At 40.4% G+C, this 21005-nt stretch overlaps 1 protein-coding gene across 2 annotated transcripts; it reads right to left on the bottom strand.

The window, feature by feature from the left end:
* Positions 1-6795: 6795 nt before the first annotated feature.
* On the bottom strand, positions 6796-17822 carry Serpinb9d (serine (or cysteine) peptidase inhibitor, clade B, member 9d). Of its 2 annotated transcripts, none has more exons than NM_011460.3 (7): positions 17758-17822; positions 16037-16214; positions 14789-14929; positions 14218-14335; positions 12658-12800; positions 10010-10165; positions 6796-8100 (listed from the first exon to the last, which is right to left on the bottom strand). In NM_011460.3, exons 2-7 carry the CDS (start codon positions 16202-16204, stop codon positions 7693-7695), a joined length of 1134 nt encoding a protein of 377 aa, NP_035590.1. In that variant the 5' UTR covers positions 16205-16214; positions 17758-17822; the 3' UTR covers positions 6796-7692. The 2 variants fall into 2 exon arrangements, with proteins under 2 accessions (NP_035590.1, XP_006516693.1); XM_006516630.3 differs by lacking the exon at positions 17758-17822 and adding an exon at positions 16852-17492 and having other exon boundaries at positions 7614-8100.
* Positions 17823-21005: the final 3183 nt, after the last annotated feature.

The raw sequence follows: 21005 nt of genomic DNA, 5'->3' as shown, positions 1-21005 counted from the left end.
GAATCTTCCCTACTATGGAGATAAATATCTCTGTGGATATACATTGTAGTGTGTCCCTTTCTCTCTATAAAGTTCTCAAGGCCTGTGTTTCTACTGTCTGAGATAAGCTAGACTCCCTACCTCCTGCTTTTGACATTTTTTTTTATGAGCAAAAGCTTCAATATTCAAATACCTCTGTATTTAACCTTAATAAAATTCCCTTCTACTTACTGTATAAGGCTATTCATAGGCTCTAATTTTTACTATTATTCTCTCTCTCTCTCTCTCTCTCTCTCTCTCTCTCTCTCTCTCTCTCTCTCTCATTTTTATACACTCCAGATTTGATTCCCATCCAGATCCACCCTCTGATTGTTTCACATCCCATACCTTCTCCCAGTCCCCCTGTCTCCACGAGGATGACCCCACTCCACACCCACTCCAGCAGACCTCTAAACTCCCTGGGGCCTCCAGTCTCTTGAGGGTTAGGTGTATCTTACTTGACAGAACCCAGACCCGGAAGACCTCTGCTATTTATGTGTTGGAGGCCTCATATCAGCTGGCGAATGCTTCCTGGTTGGTGATCCAGTGCCTGAGAGATGTTGGGGACCAGGTTAATTGAGACTGCTAGTTCTCCGATAGCATTGCCCTCCTCCTCAGCTTCTTCCAGCTTTTCCCTTCAACCACAGGGGTTAGCAGCTTCTGTCCTTTGATTAGGTGCAAATATCTACATCTGACTCTTTCAGCTGCTTGTTGGGTCTTCTGGAGGGCAGTCATGATAGGATCCTTTTTTGTGAGTGATCCATAGCCTCAGTAATAGTATCGGACCATGAGGCCTCCCCTTGTGCTGGATCCTATTTTAGGTCTGTTGCTGGATCTTCTTTCCTCAGGGTCTTCTCCATTTCCATCCACGCAGTTCTTTCAGTCAGCAACAATTATGGGTCAGAATTTTGACTATAGGATAGCAACCCTTTCCCTCACTTGAAGCCATCTTTCAAATAGAGGTAGGCTCTACAAGTTCCTTCTCCCCACTGTAGGGAATTTCATTTAGGTTCCCTCCTTTTATATCCTGAGAGTCTAACCTCACAGGTCTCTCAAACATTCTGGAGGGTCCTCCACAAACTCCTAACTCTGGATGTGCCTGCTTCCATTCTTTCTCCTGGCCCTCGGGACTTCAGACCTTTTGCCCCACCCAATACCAGATTATATTTTCCTTTTTGCCCCATCTCCTTTCCCATCCAGTTCCCTCCCTCTCTCTCTCTCTCTCTCTCCCCAAAAAGGTTCCTCTCTTCTCCCTCCCAAGTGGAGCTGAGGCATCTTCACTTGGGCCCTTCAGCTTGTTGAACTTTTTCAGTTCTTTGGACTGTATCTTGGGTATTCTGAGGGTATTTTATTTTTTTGGCTAATATCCACTTGTTAGGGAGTACCTACCATGCATGTCCTTTTGGGTCTGAGTTACCTCACGCAGGATATTTTCTAGCTCCATCCATTTGCTTGCAAAACTCATCTTGGCCCTGTTCTTAATAGCTGAGTAGTATTGCATTGTGTAAATGAACCACATTTTCTGTATCTATTCTGTTGTGGGATATCTGAGTTGTTTCCAGCTTCTGTCTATTACAAATAAGGCTGCTACGAACATAGCAGAACAGGTGTCTCTGTGCCATGGTAGTTCATATTTTGGGTATATTCCCAATAGTTGTATTGCTGGGCCTTCAGGTAGATCTGTTTCTAATTTTCTGAGGAATCTCCAGATTGATTTCCAGTTTGCCATTCTGGCACTGAGGGAGTGTTCCCTTTTTCCCATATCCTCACCAACCTGTGCTATCACTTGAGGTCTTGATCTTAGCCATTCTGATTGTTGTAAGGAGAAATCACAGAGTAATTTGATTTGCATTTCCCTGATCACTAAGGATGTTAAACATTTCTTTAGGTGCTACTCGGGGTACTGGTTAGTTCATATTGTTGTTCCACCTATAGGGTTGCAGTTCCCTTTAGCTCCTTGGGTACTTTCTCTAGCTCCTCCTTTGGGGGCCCTGTGATCCATCCAATAGCTGACTGTGAGCATCCACTTATGTGTTTGTTAGGCCCCGGCATAGTCTCACAAGAGACAGCTATATCAGTGTCCTTTCAGCAAAATCTTGCTAGTGTATGCAATGGTGTCAGCATTTGGAGGCTGATTATAAAATGGATTCCTGGATATGGCAGTCTCTAGATGGTCCATCCCTTTGTCTCAGCTCCAAACTTTGTCTCTGTAACTCCTTCCATGGGTGTTTTGTTCCCAATTCTAAGAAGGGGCAAAGTGTCCACACTTTGATCTCTGTTCTTCTTGAGTTTCATGTTTCACAAATTGTATCTTATATCTTGGGTATTCTAGGTTTCTGGGCTAATATCCACTTATCAGTGAGTACATAACATTTGAGTTCTTTTGTGATTGGGTTACCTCAATTTTGATGGGGATTGCACTGAATCTGTAGATTGCTTTTGGCAAGATAGCCATTTTTACAATATTGATCCTTCCAATCCATGAACATGGGAGATCTTTCCATCTTCTGAGATCTTCTTTAATTTCTTTCTTCAGAGACTTGAAGTTTTTATCATACAGATCTTTCACTTCTAAGGAAGAATAAAGTTCATATCTTCCTTAAAGGACTCTACTATCTTCATGATATAGTGTTTTAGGTCAGCTTTCTGATTTTAAGGTCTGTTGGTTTATCTGGGGAGAACTGGATTCTGTTTGTGCCCATGTATATTGGCTTCTGTTGCTTATGATCTTGTGTTTGCCTCTCACCACCTAGTTATCCTTGGTGTTTGCTGGTCTGGGTGACTCTATCTGGAGTCTGCCTCCTTTTTCCCTGGGTTGCTTCAGGCTTCCTGGTCAGCCTGTGCCCCTGGCTATAGCAGACCTCCTGTGGGGCCTTCCAACTGGTGGGCCTCCAGAGTGGCAATGATTCTGCTGATCTGTTGCACTGGCTTCAGTAGTTCTTCTGGGAGACCTTCAGACTATTGGGTCTTCAGAAGAGCAGTCAAGGTTTTGTCCTGTGTAAAGCTCTTCTCCAGTGAGGGGTAGTAGGGTGCTATGGACTGTGGTTTCTCTTTCTGTGTGTGCAGCAGAACTCGAGGGAGCCTTTCAGTTTGTTGGGTCAGTTGCCCTGCATGCCACAGAGATCCTGGGAGGTCTTCATGCTGTGGGGTCAGTTGACTAGTTGCCCTGTGTACAAAGGAATTAGTTGGATGCCCTCAAGTTGTGGTGTCTTCAGGGGAGCAGACAAGCTGGTAATCACTTTCTCAGTTGCCCATGTGCAGTGGACCTCTGGGGATTCCTTGGGCTGTGGTGTCAGTTACCCTGAGGTCAGTGGATTTCTTGGGATGTCTCTAGCTGTGGTGTCAGATTCCCTGAGTACACCAGATCTCACGATCCTCAGGATGTGGTATCTTCAGGGGAGCAGACTAGCTAGCAATCTGTCCCAGCAGAAAGGACAGGGCAGAAGGGGATTTGTATTCGGTGGGCAGGAGTTTTGTGGGTGATGGGTTCCTGAGTCCACTGGGCTCCCACTGGCAGCTGTGGGACTTCAGGAGCATTTATACCAAATGTTCAGAGTGCAGTGGATCTTCTGGGATGCCTCAGGATATTCTGTTTTCCAGGGAGCAGACTACCTAGCAGTCTGTCCCAGCAGAAAGGACAGGGCAGAGGTAGGCTCTAATTTTTATCATACTAAGCTGACAATGCCAGAAATCTCATTTCTATCACATTCAATGCTCCTGAAAATTTGTTCTGGCAAACTTTTACATGTCCTTAAATCATGTGTTAATTCTTTTCCCCTAACTTCTCTCTTCTGTGAAGCTTAATATCTGTTGTATCTACCGTCTGTCTCTTTGCTTCTCATCTCAAGCTCTTTGTATCAGTTTCAAACTGTGGGAAAAAAATCCCTACCTGGCTCTAGCAAAATCTATATATTCCCTCCTATCCTTAAAAACAATTACATTGGATTTATTAATCTCTAGTCTTAGTTATCTGGTGGCTGGATGCAAGCAGCTTTATTGTCTACTTCTCACTATCTTCTAGCAGGTGATATGTGGTACATTCCTTCTAGTGGGTGTGTTTCTTAGTTCTGGTTTCATGTGCTGGAGCCATGTGATTTGTTTCTCCTGAGAAACCAGGCCTCCTCCCTATTAAACTATATTTTTGTATATGTGCGATCTGAGAATTTCTTATATTGATAGTGGATACTCACCTTCTATGTGGCCCACCATATGTTGCATGTAGTTTTGTCTACACTGCTCTGTGTTCCTGGCTGGTAACAAGGACACACCTTCATAGGAGTGATCTTGGATTCATGGATGAAACACATATACATATTAGCTTTTTTTAATATGCATTTTAGCTCAATGGCTGGGTACTTCTAAGCTTTCTATGGCTAACATGCCCTTCCCTCTGGTTTTCCTGGCTAAACACCTTCCAAAACTACCATTAAATTTGCTGCTTGGCTACCTCTTTGAAGCCTATTGGTCTTGCAGCCCCGGATACTTTCAGGCTGCCCTTCCGTGGGCCACTTTTTTTTTCTGCCTATGTTTTGGTAGATCTCCCCTGCAGCTCTAAGTCTGTCCCATCTCCTTCCCCAGCTCTCTCCATTCTCTTCCTCTTCCTAGCCTGTGGGAACCTGGAAGTCCTGTCTTTTTCTTTCTACACAGTCATTGGCCAATGGCGTATTTATTGATAGTTACCTGACACAAAACAAAGGAATGACTTCAAAAGGACTTACAGGAACCTGGTAATATTTAGAGTAAAGATAAAACAGCTCTGCTTAGGGTCAATTAATGACAGGGGATTTCACACCCTAGTTACAATTTGTGCTACTCCTTTGAGTCTTGTGAAAGCTAGAACCAGGGGGTTCTGCTCTAGCAGATCTTCTTGTGAATAATGTAAAACCACAACCCCCCTATTTCCTAGGCCCTGATAAATTCTTGTATAAGTGTAACTTGGCTGTTCTTTTAAGTATCTGTAGAGAATCTCTATTTGTCAGAAGTATTCACCAACTTGCTTCTAATATGCAATGTAGCCTGCTATACTTGGCTGTAGTGAAGATTCCTGTCTCAGTGGGATTCCCTAAATCTTACATGGTAAGCCCGCCTATTAGCTAGGCCATTGTGTATTCCCTTGTTTGGGTAAGACTGGCTACTGTCCCAAGTAAACACTCTGCAGACCATCCCTGAGCTATTCAGGCTCTGTTCTTTGTAATGCCTAATTAGTTTCACCATCTCTACTAGAAGTAAATTTGAATGTTATTGAATAGGTAATCTTGTTACTGAATTCCTACTGAATTCAAGTTTGTTGCCTTCAAGAATTTTCGGGATATTCGAACACTGGTGAAGGCTTAGCTGTTTCAGAATTCAATCTTAAAAGGCACTTATAATAAAATAATAATAAAAGAGAGCATATGGATCCATACACCAGACTAACGTGGGGATAGGTTATGTGTATAAGATTTATGAGAACGCCAAGGTTCCAGGAGGTGACTTTCTCTGAAACTCTTTGCCTAGTGAGTGTTTCCAGGCTTCTTGACCTGTCAAGCATACTACACTGGAGTGTGCATAGCAGTTGGTCCTCTCATTTGATCCAGCTTCCATCCCTACATTCCTGCCCATTCTTCCTTATGTCACTTTAAAGTTGCTTCAGAATCATTGAAGTGATTTTTATTCCATCTAGAGAATCACCTACCCCATCCCTCTCACTCAGTTTAAACTATTCTCCCATTCCAAGTTCATTGGGACAGGACAACCTCAGGATCTCTGCTGTTTTACCATACTGCAGCTACTCCAACCCAATTTTGAGGCTCCCACATCCATGGCTGAGGCAGGCAACATCACCTGCCACTTCTGCAGCTTTTTAGTGCAGTGTTCAAGGCTTGATACCCATAGAGTGCAGTTTAATGCTTACCCTGTTCAAACAGGCCCTTTATTAAGTACAGGGCAGACACCATCCTCAGTACCCCAGGATAAGAGTGAAGAGGACTGGCCTAACCTCACCCAGCTCCTTGCAAAAGGGCAGAAACAAACACTGAGACAAATTATTACAGGGCATTATGTCCTCCATACATGGACTGGGTAGACTGTATTTGCATGCCCCAAAGATAAAAAACTTGCTCAAATCAAGCACCTTGTGTGTTTCACCTTTTTAATTTTTTATATTTAAATAGTATATATTGTGTGTGGGGTGCTTTGCATGTATGTGTGTCTGTGTACCATATGCATGTTTGGTATTCTCAGAGGGAAAAGGTAGCATGCTATTTTCTGAACAGGAGTGTTTCTCACATCCTGAGGCTATTTGTCTACCTAGACATGCTGATGTTATCTTGGGAATAATGTCCTAGGACAGATGCATGTTTATATCAGAAAATCTTGTTTATAACATGCTGAATTGTCCTTCAAATCACACATTTTTGGCTGCGACAATACTTACAAAGTTATATGACAGTCATCATCTAATTCTCAAAGTTTATACTGTATGCCCATTTTTAATATCCAGTTTCCACACCCACCTCCTTCGCTTAAAAACCACTAACCCATTTTTTCCCTGTTTTTTGAACTCATGAGTAGTGCTTGTGAATGAAATATGTAGTCATATATTTGGTCTTCTGTTACTAACCTAATGTTTCCGATTCTCATCCTAAATGTTTCTAGATGATGGAGACATGGGCATGGACCACAGTCATGCTATCCAATGCCACCTGCCATAGGTTGACTTCTTCCCAAAGAACTTAAGTGTGGTCATTTCACAATTTTTGAGTTTGCCACAGAAAGAAATTCCAGAAGGAGCCAATATGAAGTAGAGTTGGATTTATGAAGAAGCAAACACATATATATTTAAACACACTATACAAAGGGAATTCCAGTAGGAAATGTGAGGAAAAGATCCATTTAAGCATGCTGGTGACTCCAGGGAGAGCATGGACTCAGTGTCTTAATAGTACATACACTACTCATGGTAACACATGCAGATTTGGTGGTTCTCTTATCTGTTACAATGTTACCGAATTCTCATTATTTAATTGAAGTCAAATATTTTTTGTTTAATTTTAAGTTCTAGTTTTTAAAGGTAAAATGCATGAAGAAATATGAGAACCAGACACATAAGCATAACTTTATAATAGATAGAAGCCTTGTTTGGAAACAGGAGAATTCAAAAGGCTTCAAAGACACACAAAATGTTAACACTAACTGCAGGATCATATATCTACTCCCTGAGAAGGTTAAGGTTTCATTTTCCTGAGCCTGAGAGCTTACTCAGTATCAAACTGTGTGGTGCACGCAGTTTAGGAAAGCTTCCCGTTCCATGGGTTCTTTCTTGTGGATTATGGTTAGCTAACTTTCACCAATCACTTCCTATAAGATTGTGGCATATCACCAACAGGGTCAATGTATACATAATGTTTTCTTCATTCTTCTTGAGCTTCTTATGACCTGTGATGTATTGTGGATATTCTGAGGTTTTTTTTTGCCTAATATCCACTTATTAGTGAATACATACTATGTGTGTTCTTTTGTGACTGGGTTACCTCAGGATGATATTTTCTAGTTCTATCCATTTGCCTGTGCATTTCACAGAGTCATCGTTTTAATAGCTGAGTAGTACTACATTGTGTAAGTGTATCACATTTTCTTTATTCACTCAGGTGGTGGAGTTGCCAAGAGAGAACTCTACCCCATAAAAAATATGCCTTATGGAGATGAGAATCTGCCACAGAACAGGATGCTGTTAGTTGTGCTGTGCATGATGAAGAAAAGGAAAGGGTGGTCAGCACAGAAAGTTTGGGGATAAGAACCTAAACAGCACTGTATAGTTTTGCCAGCAGTGGCTGCAGCAGCCTCTGTTCCTTCTTCATTGACCTCTACTACACACTTGTGAACAAAGTTGGACAGACACAGGTTTTCCTTAGTAGACATTCCTGATAAGTCAGCCTTGCTTCCATCAAAGACATCCAAAATTCCCAAATGCTGTAACAGGGAATTCATATCATAATCCTCTTGTAGTTGAAATTTTGGAAGATAAACATGAAGCTCGATGCCATTCATAAAGTCTGGTTTGGTCCAGGCTGTTAACTTCTCAAAAGTGAGATTGTTTTCCACCTTAAAAACCAGAATTAGAAGCATTTAGATTCACAGATGAGGTTTTACCCAGAGCCACACAGGTAATCCCTGCTCATAGTACTGTCTGTCATCATATACAGGAATTGCCTATTCAAATGGCCAGGAAGTATGGGTAACCCACTGTCCTGGTAGCTTGTTTGTTACTTCCATGATGGAAATGGTGGACAAGCAGTACAGGGCAGGGCTATCTGGCTGTATTCTCCTTGGAAAAGATCTATTATCCTGACAAGTGTCACTATCCAGTTGATTATTGTTTAATTTCTATTTGATTTTGTTTTCTTGTTTCAACGATAGTAAATTATTGCTACTTAAATTGAAATTAAGTATTGGGAAAGAAAGGAGTTGATGAAAATCTAACTCATTCTCTATTGAAGTGATGCCACAGTTAGAGAGCTGGATAGTGAGTGGCAGGGAGCTCTTTTGCTTACAAAGACCCCTTATGTCATACACATTTTACTACCCATATTTCAGAGGATGGCTCATAGACTGTGGGGTTTCCTGATGCAAGGAAGACCAACATTTGTTACAATGACTTAGCTGACTCTGCCCTCCTTAGTTTTTAAACTTTATGTTTCTCATTGTTAGGTTAAAATGGGATATTGTTTCAGTCTATTTTGCATTCTCAGATATTAAAATAAAATAATAACAAAGATCATGATATGGGTTATATTTATGGAGGGGGATTATGTTCCAAGAAATGTGCTAACTTTTTACCTGAGTTGCCATGATTTCCTATTAGGTAGTCTGTGGGGCCATGGGTGTAGGAGTAGGAAGAAAGAGAGCCCGCATCCAGCCAGAGTTTCAGTGTTCTGGGGGCATGGGGGGCGCAGATGTAGGAGGACAGCCGGATGCTTTCCATGCAGCCCTGGGTGGGCATCTGGCTGTGTGAAGCCACTGACACCACGTGGTGGGGGTGGAGAAGGGGCAGACCCCGGTACTAGGTCTAAGTCTCCACCATCCCATGCTGGATAAGGTGGAGAGGCTGAAAATAGAATAGGGCCCAAGGGTTGACACTCGGCCCTGGACAGGAAAGGAAGAGAGGTCAGTGGGAGAGGGGGCTCTGGGTGGTTCCCACACAGGTGAGTGTCTTTAGTCCAGGCCTTGATGTACAGTCTATAGTTTTAGTACTTTATTATAGAAAGTCAGGAGGAAAAAAGAGAAGATAAAAGAACGAGAGAGTCTGACCATGGCCAAGAGGAGAAAAGGGGGAAGGGAAAGAGAGAAACAGAGCTATAGAGTAAGAAAGGTGAAGGCTTAAAAAGAAAGAGAGATAAAATCTTAGAGAGAAAGGAAAGTAAAAGCTTAAGAGAGTGAGGAGAGGCCAAGAAACCCCTCTTATACTGGGCTGTTATCTTGCTGTTGCTAGGTAACTGGGAGGAGGAATCTAGCCAGAAAGCCATAAGTTTGGAACATCCTCTATATGACTGTTAGCCACAAGCTTCTCCTGTTGGTGCTGTGGGGGTTATGGGGAGTGTAACTTTGACAGGAGCCAGGGGTTCAGGAGACATGAGGGAGTGCCTTCCATTCCATGTAGGTGAAAATTATCATCACCAGGTTCTACTGGGGTTCAAGACCTCAGCTCAACTAGAGACCCGGCTGTCTGTACATACATAGCCCATTGCCCCACAGTAGTCATTGCCCATTCTAATGATGAAGTTATGGCATGTAACAAGGGCACATAGACCACGATGAGCATCTTGGACACATCTTTGATCCCAAAGCCCTGTGCCTGCCCACAGCTTGAAGTTCTGTCTGTGAGTACTATTCCCTCAGATGGCAGTTGCCAGGGTGAAGAAGTTAAGGTCTGTTCTAATAAGGACACAAATGAACACTGGATTTTTCTCAAAGACATTTGGAGTGCTGAATGCTACAGAATCTCCTGGCTTACCTTGCTGATGTCCACACCCTTATCTGGGAGTAGGACCACGAAACTCAAATCTATGCCCTCATAGGGCATCACCAGCACTTGTGCCTGGATTTCCTTCACATAGGCATGGTAAAATCTGTCTTCCTGCCACATCATCTGCACTGGCCTTGTTTCCTTCTGAACAGAGGAATACATGACATCAAATATATAATTGAAAGAAATCAGATGGTTTCCACATCAGCTGCAGTTAATTCCAGTGTTTTCTATACTCATAGTGAAAACAATATTCATGTTCCAGGTACAATTCCACAAATTCTTTCAGCCTCTTCCTATTTTCATTAACATAATTGAGTGTAAGCAGATATAGGCCTGTCTCTGTTAAAGTTTCTACTGCAGTATTTAAAAAAAATCATGACCAAAAGAACATGGAAAGATGATTTATATTAGGACTCTCAGATCACATTTGGTCCTAGAGTGAAGTCAGAGAAGGCGCTCAGAAAACAGCCATGGAAAGATGCTATTTATTGGCTTGTTCTTCAGGATTTTTCAGCCTGCTCTTTTTCTCAACTCAGGACCACCTGCCACAGTTGCTATCGCTACAGTGAGTTGGTACATACTCCATTTATCATTAATCAAGAAAGTTACCAACAGATTTGCCTCTGGGCCAATTTCTCCATGTAGAGTTCTTTTCAATTTGGTTATAGCATGTGTCATATTGCCAAGGCAACAACTAGCACAGGGATGAACAATAGATGATCCTATACAGCAAGAAAAATGTGTCATCAAATGTTAATATTCTAAAGCCCTTGGGTTTAAAATACTCCACAAAGGCTCTTGTTTCAAAGCTTTTTACCACATGGGGGCAGTACTGGGAGCAGGCCGAATCTGTAGAAGATAGGTTCTAATGGGTCAAAGTTAGTATTGGTGAGCAGGTGCCTCTGAAGAGGAGATTGGCACTGCAGACCCTTCCCATTTCTCTCTTTTGTTCTCTGATTGGAGTAAGGCTAACACGCCTCTACCATACAATTTCCACCATGTTATATTGTACTAGTACAACCTGGAGTGATTTGGTTAATTGAACTGGGCTGAAACTTCTTAATCATGAGCCATAATAAATATTTACTATTTTTAAGTTGATTATTTCAGAAAGTTAGCTACACTTACCATCAGAAGTAGGATTTTCAACATTTAATATGGTCACCAATTACATCTAATGAAACAGTATGATCAATTACAAATAACAAAAAAAAAATAGAGAGAGAGTGCAATATTTTCGTAGTGTTGTGAATTGGAAAATAGACAAATGTATTCTCTCAGAAAACAGTCTGGACACAGAAGTACACATGCTCAAAGGTTCACAATGGGTCACAAAATTCTATCATAAGAAAGTGAAAAACATAGACACTTACTGGTTTAGGTTAGAACTACATTCTGATAGCCCATCACAGGGAAGAGAAATCCCAAATTAAATTATTAAAAGATAGAAAAGATATCAACATATATGTATGCTTCCTTGTGATATAGTAACAGTGTGATAATCCATCAAAATGCAAAAAATTATTTTTAACTGATTACAAGTTGCAGTCCATCTTGACAGAATTTTGTGTATCTCCTTGTTATATAATCAAGGTGTTTATGTTCTTATAGTCCAGAGGTATATTTTAAATACAGAATTAGGACACAGGAAGATTTAAATTAGAGTGTACATTAAACATAAAAATTTGTTTGGTTATCACTAGAAAAGATTACATTTCTAAATTTCAAAAAATCTCATTCCTTTAAAATTTCTGGTAAATCAATTCTAATAAAAATTTAATGAGGAATTTAACATTTATGAGGCTGAAAACTGCATTGTTATATTTATAGTTAGTGATAGGGCAAAATACTTTAATATCAATGTAAATAGATATCATACACTAGTAAGAACTGATATTTAACCACTCCTGTTAAATATTTAAAAGCTATAAATACTGCTTAATAGTGATAAATCAATCAATAATTTAAAATGAACACTTTTAGTAAAACATACTCTACTGTATAAATGTTTGTATATTTCTTTGTACTCTTACTATCTGCTCTTACTCGTGCTCCATATATGTATTACATTACTATAGCAGCAGTTTTGGCGTCTTTGAACTTAAATGAAAATCAATTTCTACTGTGGTTTTATTGTTTAATATATATTTTCTTTATTTACATTTCAAATGTTATCCCAATTCCTGGTTTCCCCTCCGAAACCCCCCTACCTCTCTCCCCTCACCCTGCTCACCAACCCACCCACTCCTGCTTCCTTGCCCTGGCATGGTTTTATGAGTAATGATCAGAAGTTGTATGAGCCATCTATAGAATGCACAATCATTAAGACAGGAAAAACTCTTTGTTCCTATAATTTCTTTTTTGGAAATTTAACCTTGCTTTTCGAAATACAAGTCTCAAATGGTTTTCTGTGCTTTCCTGATTTCTTTCTTTCTTCCTTCCTTCCTTTCTTTATTTTTCCTTTCTTTTCTTTTTTTCTTTTTTTTTTTTTTTTTAGGCTGGAGATCAAGGCCAGCACCCTACACAGGAAATTCAATATCTACCAAGACACCCTGTACTACACATTCACAATTAAAGTTTTCCATGCAATTTCTTCATCCCATTGGCAAGAAGTTTAGGATACTATTCCTTACCTTGTTTATCTTAAAGGGCATTTCCTTGGTGCTATCTTTTTCAAAGAGTTTATACCATGTTCCTTGGAAATATAAGGCATTGGCAAGAATCAGCCTGGTCTGTGAATCAATGGAGTCTTTTGGCAGTAAGTCTGGGATTTTGCCTTTGGAGGAAACAGACTTCATTCAAGATCCATATACATAGTGTGTGTGTGTGTGTGTGTGTGTGTGTGTGTGTGTGTGTGTGTGTGTTTGATAAATATATATGACTTCTGAGCAGATCAAAGTATCACTTGTACAAATGTGCTTAATTTGTTAATTGTATTAAAAAATAAATCAAAACGAAACACTAGCAGCCATGTTTGACTTGAGGTCATACACACTGGAAAAACTTTATTTGTAAGTCCCTCAAGGAAATCAGGTTTGGGAAAGGCCGAAAAGGAGACTCTAAGATCCAGAACAAAATAAGGATAAAAATGAAGGTGGGGTTGGGAGGGAACCATGATAACACTCCCCTGTGGCTAATGATAGTTTCCAAATTGATTGAGTGTAGAATCTGCTAAAAGGCAGATCTCTGTATGGGTCTATCAACATGTTTTCCAGAAAGAACATCATCTTTCTTGTGCTGCCATATATGAAGGTCTGAGAGAGAAGCAACACTGCTTTTGTCTGCCTGACTTCACTCCTTGCTGGTGACAAAACCTGGTTTGTTAACATAACTGCACCTGCCACTTTTAGCTGACACTGGAACCCAATAGTTTTGGCCATCATTTGATCTCAAGAGGACATAAAATCCAATATGAAACAGAAAATAATTAATGAATGCAAGAAAAATTCTAATTTTAAATCTGTCTTAGAAGAAATATGAATGTACCAGGTGATGCAGAGGCATTTGTAAAGTTCAAATAACAGTGATCTCAATGACTCAAATACCAATTTTGGAACCTGTCACATCTGACATCTAAACATGTAAGGTTCAACCCCAAATTGAAGGCTCTTTTAGTTTAATGAAACTGAGCAATTCTGACAGAGTATCATTCATGGAAATCAAATCTAGTATCATAAAATGTAAGTAAGGGGCTAGATCTAGGAACTGTGGAAGCAGAAACAGGAGTTCTCTGCAGAGGTAAAGATGGTGAGAGCTGAGACAACACATAATCTAGTAAGAAGCAGCCCCAGGGCATGATTATGGTGAAACTCTACCCATGAATCACAGTCTCCGGAATGTTAGAATCACATGTCAAAACACTGCAGATCACCCATGCCTTCAAAGGTAAAATGTTATACTGATAATTAGACCCATGGCTTCTCATGACATTTACATCATTCCCTCTGTAGTACTTGACATACACAAACAATCTCTGGTTTTAAAATGAAAGGGTCTGAGGTGAAGCTCCATGAATTCCTTGATCTCTAAACTGAACCATGTGGTCTGGCTAGTTTGCATCAATTTCACTGTGAAAAACTGTGAGATCAGACCATGGTGGGGAGAAGGGAAAGTAAAGAGGAGGGAAGGAAGAAGACAGAAGGATGCATAGAAAGGACAAGAATGTGCGATGTGAAGGAACTTGATCTTCTTACCATTAGTCTGTTTGGAGACCCACATGTTTATGTGTTGCCTGGACTCCTCGGCAGCTTCGGCAAAAGAGAGCTGCTCCATCTCAGAGTGATAGAATTTAAGACAGGACTCCTTAAATGTCTTTGGAGAGAAAATATTCAGGGAGGTGACTTTGCAAAATAAAATGTCAGCAAGCTTTTCCACCTTCTGATTAGCATGGAATTAATAAAATTGAATGAGTATAGATATCACTTTATACAACAAAAATCATCAGGTACTAGGCCTTTGCAAATGGGAATTATGAGACATAAATAAAACTGCAAGTTGTCAAATTTGAAAATTTTAAAGACATCTTAACATAGCTACTGTCTTTGATGAACCTTAGGTTGGCAAGTCTTACTATGTGGCTTAGGTTGGAGCATAACTCATGACTCTGTCCTTTCCCAGCCTTTGAAATGCAGGTTTTATATATGTATACCTACACAGTGGCTAGTACTTAATTCTACTTTTATCAGTTTCTATAGGGTCCTTTCCCTTGAATATAAAGCAGCAAGCACTTGGGATATAAGTTATCTTTCCACTGGTACAACTTACTGGAAGTAATTCACAAGTATTTTCTACAAAGAGCCTGTTGGCCATAGTAAGGCAGTACTTTTGGTTGTTTGGCTTGTTCAGGTTATGGAGAAGCAACTGGAAGCCCTGATGGACATCTTCATCTGGGTTTAAATGAAGTGCCTAAGAAGGAAAAGATGAAGCATTTTTCAGACCAGAGATGAATCTTTTAGTTGCAAAAGGAATTTTCAAGATCACTCAGGCTGCCAAGTAACTGGGGTTCTGATGCAAGGCAGGTTGGTGTTGAAAAATTAAAAGTAGGAATTGACCTACCATCCCAGTGATAATTACAAATCCATTCATCTAAAAACAAGATAGATTGCAGCAACCAATTTTAAAATAATTTCAACTCCCTTTTTGCCCATTGCAGTTCTTGTGGCAGACCAACATTCTCAAACATTTTAGGGAAGAACTCTGCCACTCAGCTATGATCACAACCTCCTTTCTCCATCTTTAAAACAAAATAAAACAATAAAACACCAAAAGATCTTTCTATTTAAACCTAAGTTGCGCAGACTAGCCTTGGACTTGGCACCTTTCTAACTCAAATTCCTTAATAGTTGGGTTTAAATGCCTCTGCTACCAGACCCAGCATAAACTATTGAGGCAAATTTTTCTAAATGAATTCTGGATGAAATATTTAGAGTTTCCTTCAAGTTATTACTTGAGAAAACTCATTGCTTTTAAAAGAATGTTACTGGAGGAGATTCAGTCTTTCTTCCTCTTTATCCCAGGCTACCTCAAATAGTTTGTGGATATTCCTATGCCAGAGTTCAGGATTAGCTACACAAACAACTCAGACAAAAATCTCAATTGGATTTTGGTTTATTGAACACACATTCCAAGACCTATTAACTATGGATGCAGGGGACAAAGCCAAGCTGCAATCCTAGACAGTTATCAGGACCAGTTTTTGCATTCGAAAAAACAACAAAATTTGCATAGGCTATCTAGATAAACAGTGTTGTCTTACTTTTAATCTGATTGGGTGGGTCTAGAGACAAGTAGCCTAGGGATTTTCCACCTTCTCAGAGGCTTTTGAACAAAGAACAGCATGAAATTTTAATCAGAGCAAGGAAGAGCTCAAGTTAAATTCAAAAGCTTCAAAATGAAGGATGAGTCAATATAGCACAACCAGTGTCAATTTTAACATTAAAAATTTAACTCCTACTGATCCTTCTCAGCAGCTCTTGTGCATGTGACATGGGTATGGTTTCACAGGTTACTTACCTGACATATCTGGGTTACAGTGTTTCCCTTTGCACCCAAGAGAACCATAGCTAGGGCAGAGGAGATGCTCATAGGAGAAAAACACACATTTTCTGAAGGGTTGTCTTGACAGAGCACCTTCAAAAGATGGATGGCAAAGGTGCCATTGGCTTGAGACAGAGTATTCATGATGCAGTGTCTGGAGGTAAAGAAAAAAAGGAACTGAACACAGAACTGAAATTTCATTGTTCTGATGAAGGGAAATATGGGACTCTACTCCTGGTTTTCATTTCAAAGGTCATAACTGCTTTAAGGAGGATTTGCAAAATTCATTCTATGTTATAGTCCTTTGAATGTTAAGGTTATTAGGTAAGTTGATCATAGCAGGAACACAAAATAGCTTCTGTGTCATCTGCATAGATAGACGGAAAGATCATCAGGAATGCATACACAGAAGCTGCAAGGCAGGCTCTAGTTTCAGTCCATAAAGACTAGTTAATCTCTTCTGAAAAAGTTTGCTTTGAGGATAAAGAGAAAAGGAAAAAAATGAGAAATTAAGAGAATGGAACAGTCATGAGGATCTAGCCCCTCTAGCCTGGCTTCCACAATTCTGTATCTTGGAGTAGGTCTGTGAAGAATCCTTCTGAGATATCCATGCATGCACTAGATAGTGTCCTCCACAGCTGTCAGCTTCTACAGAATGTTGAGTGAGACCCAAAGTCAAGCTGGTCTTATCTACTCTGTTGTACAGCAGGGCACAGTCCCCTACAATGGCTGCTCAGGGACCTTGCATCAGCCAAATTCACCCAGGATGCTTTTCTCTGAAGATCCCTCACCTCCCAGAGGAAAGGACAGTTGGTCTCAGACTAAGTGACTGCTCCTGACACCTTAACCCAATTCTGAGTCATGTGCATTCCATGGCTGTGCTGTCACTGTCACATGAAGATTGAACTCTGGAAGTGTGTTCCACTGTTTTTTCTACTTTGCTAAAATACAGATCAAAAGCCCAGGGAGCCTCAGAAAACCCCAAGACATACTTCTTTCCATTCTTCAGACAGAAGGATAAAAGATCCTCAGAGTATAGCTAGATCCTTGGAGTTTTCTCATGAGTGTCTCCCAAGGTTTTGGGAAGAATATTCTGGCTGCTTTATTTCAGTGACTTACCCTGTGGTTGGGCATCTTATGTGATATCACCTTACCACACTGTTTGTTGTCTCCGCCATCCTCAAGAGTTCTGCCATGGAATGGAAGATGTCTGGCATACCACTTAAAATCAGGATAAGAATGGGGATTGGTGGCTCAGACATCATTGGGTGAGTAATTTTAAAATGAGGTTGAAGAGGTGGAGCAGAGCTTAAATGGGCTAGAGTTTGCTCAAGTTTAAAGAACACAAAAGCAAGAGATTTTTCAGATGCTTGAGTAGAGGGTAGAGGTAGTTAAATGGGCTCGGCGGTAGGAATAAGAGACTAAAAAGGTCAGATGACATTGGGAGAAGACCACTGAAATATTTCAGTACCTAATCTTGACATGCATCTGGACTCCAACCCTTAGACAAGCCTCATTGTCAGTCTGTACTGGAGTGTGTAGAACAAACACTTCTGTGAATAACCACCAGATCAATCTCCAAGTTGTCTCTTTTCCTAATGTTCACATCCACAGTTCCATCTCCTGTACTCAGGCTAAACCTTCGAAATCAGTCCTTTAAGGGTCCTATTGTCCTGGGTTTAGCAAGGTTACCTTACCTCCAATATTTGTGGTCTCACGGTGCAGTGTTCAACGGTCTCTGACCCTGGAGTGCTCTGTGGCTGCTTACCCTGCTCAGTTCCTCCCTTTATTCACTGCATGGTGGGAAACGTCATGCTCACGGCTGCAGGCTAGTGGTAGAGGGGGGTGGCCTGGCCTCATGAAGCTATGGCCTCTGCAGGGTAGGGATGACTGGGGGTTGGGGAATAAATACTTCAGCCCTGGAGGAGGTAAGACTAATAGGATCCTTGGTTCTCTGTCGAACAAGGAATCAAGGTAGAAGGTCAACATGATGTCAGAACACCTGTGGGTCCATCTATGTAAGGCATTAAGTTGTGACAGTGTTTGCTCCAGGTGTCCTGTCATGTGAACACTAACCCAAACCCATGGGCAGAATCCTGCTGTTAATTTCCAAAAGAATTTTCCAATTGCTGGGTATAGACTGCTATATTAGAGGACTCTTCCTTGCAAAAGGCCAGAAAAAGACACTGAGGCACATTAATACAAGACATTGTACCCTCTATCCCTAGATAAGATATACTGTATTCACATATCTCAAAATGAAAATACCTCCTAGAATTCTGCATCATATGTGCCTCCCATTCTTTAATTGTTTTAAAATGAAAATAATTAAGTTCATGTGTCGGAGTGTTTTGTCTGCCTTGTGTGTCTGTGTATTATGTGCATTCCTGTTACACTCAGAAGCCACAATCCAACATGAGATTTCTGGCCCAGTAGTGTTAGATCTTGGGTCTTTCTTTCCACTTCCACATGCTGGTGATAGCTTAGGAACTCTGTCCCAGGATAGAGGCACATTTATATCAGTAAACCTTGTTCTCAACATACCAATTTGTCCTTCACAGAATAAATTCCTTGGTTTTGACTATACTTACAAAGGAATATGACAGTCATTATCATGAAATTCTTGATGTATATGTTTACTGCCCATTATCAATATCCATCCTTTACATCCACCCTCCTTGCCTATCAACCACAGATCCATTTTCTCTTTGTTTTTCCAAGTCATGAGCAATGCTTGAATGGAATACTTTGTCATATATTTGGTGTTCTGTTACTAATATAATGTTTCCAAGGCTCATGCTTATTATTTCCTCATGTCAGAGACATGGGCATGGGCCACATTCATGCTATCCTGTGCCACCTTCAGTGGATTTAATTCTCAGATAATTTAAGTCTTGTTAATTCACAATTGTTAAAATTGCCATGAAAGGAATTCCAGGAGGAGCCTGTATGAAGTAGAATTGGATTTATGAAGAACCAAACACATATATATTTAAACACAACAATCCATGAGGGGACACCCAGCAGGAAATATGAGGATGAGGCAAACCTAAGTGTAGTGGGGTCTCAAGGGAGAGCATGGCCTCAGTGTCTCAACAGCAGCTTCACTTGTGGTTTTCTTGACTCTCAATAATGACATCTTACAGAGTTGCTCCAATAATCCTCATTATTCATTATATTATTCATTATATTTAACAGAGATCCATTATTATTACTTAGTTACTTAAAGACAAGCATTTAAAAATTACAATGGATGAAGTTGTATGAATCTAAGACAAAAAAGCAGTACTTCAACAATGAAAAATGTCTTGTTGGGCAACAGGAACATTATGAAATTCTTTACAAACACAGGGAAGTTCTCCCTGTCTATAGGATCACTCTTTTCATTCTATCTGAAAATATCAAGGTTTCAGTTTGTTGGTCCTGACAGGTTACTCAATTTCAGGCTATATGTGGTGCATTCATGCATAAAGAAAAGCTTTCCACTCCACATGCAATCTTTGGAAGTCATGGGTGGCAAGCTTTCCCCCCATCTTTTCCTTCCTGAAGCTTTGCTGGTATACACTTTGGGCTTCTCCGGGGTGCTCATCTTCTGCTGCTTGACTGCAGGTTCACAGAATGCACTACTTACAACACTTATCCTCCAACTCCCAACCCAGCAGTGATTAAGAGAAATAAAAATTTGCTTGTAACTTTCTTGCTTCTCTTGTTTGAAGAAAGGTTTGGTTTCCTTACACACAGCATCTGCTTTCACAGTCACCCTCCATTATCCACTAAGAGAAGGGGATTTCAACTTCCTGTCCCTTTATGTTTCTGTGTTTTCTCTGCTTTGCCTACCAACCTATCTGATCATCTCCTATCTTAACATGTGTTTTGGGGGTCAATTTTTACTTTGGTCCCACATCACTATAGAAGCTGGGACATAGTTATTTCCTCTTTGTCCTTGTGTCCTCTGACATCGTATTGCCTTTCTGCACTACTTCTTTTCCCTCACCCCTCCCCCATCCAAAGTCTTCCTTGTCATCCTTTACTTCTACTGGGCAGAGTCCAGGTTTTACTCTTCTGAGCTAGTGCCAGGAGCCATGGCCTCAGCCATGGCCTTGTGGATATTTTCTAGCTTACATAAACAATCCTGAGAGAACATTCATGGTCATAACAGTAAGAATGTTTGTTGGTAAAGAGGACACTATGATCATATATTATATTGCCACTCCTGAATAATGTTTTTAGGAGCTTGATCAGGAAATTGACTTGATCTCAATCTTTATGTTTCTTGTCCCTCCCAGTCTCTTACTCCCTTGCCTGTGTCCCCGCTGATTATCCCTGAAGGTCGCGGCAAGTTTGAATGATCTAGATTTTTTGGTGGGAGTTGCCTTTGGTTCCTGGATGAAGTCTGTTCTAACATGAGCTTTCTCTTTAAAAGAGTACTCATTCTTAGGGGCACAGATCTTAGGAGCAATACTATTCCCTGTCTATTCTATCTTCCTCCAGTCTTTGTGATCATCAACCTCACTGTATTTTTTGCTTGATGGTACATGGTCCTCATCCTTCTGTACATAATGTACTTTTTTATATTCAAATACTTCCATATTTTTGCTGCTTTGGCCTTGCAACCCATTTGGTTACAGCAGCTGCCCCTTCCCACCTGTCCACCCACCAATTTACCAAAACTCACTTCCTGTTTTTTCATGTGTAAGATTATGGGGGTGACTTTGAAGAGACTATAATCTGACATCTCTAACTTATGGGTTACAAGGCAGTTAAGACAATCTATATTAAAAGATAGTATATTTACAATTAATATTTACTATGAATGTTAATGTATAAACGTATGTATATGTAAACATCTATATATTGGACTTGAATTGGATATCTCTCAATGAATTTCTTGGTCATAAGGAAACTCTACTTAAAATTGTTTTGAAGATCTACCTAGAAGGTTTGT

The sequence above is a fragment of the Mus musculus genome, chromosome 13 (genome assembly GCF_000001635.26).
Source record: "Mus musculus strain C57BL/6J chromosome 13, GRCm38.p6 C57BL/6J".
NCBI classification, from domain to species: Eukaryota; Metazoa; Chordata; class Mammalia; order Rodentia; family Muridae; genus Mus; species Mus musculus.
The sequence above is the reverse complement of the archived record's forward strand: the minus strand, read 5'-3'. Positions and strand labels throughout refer to the sequence as shown.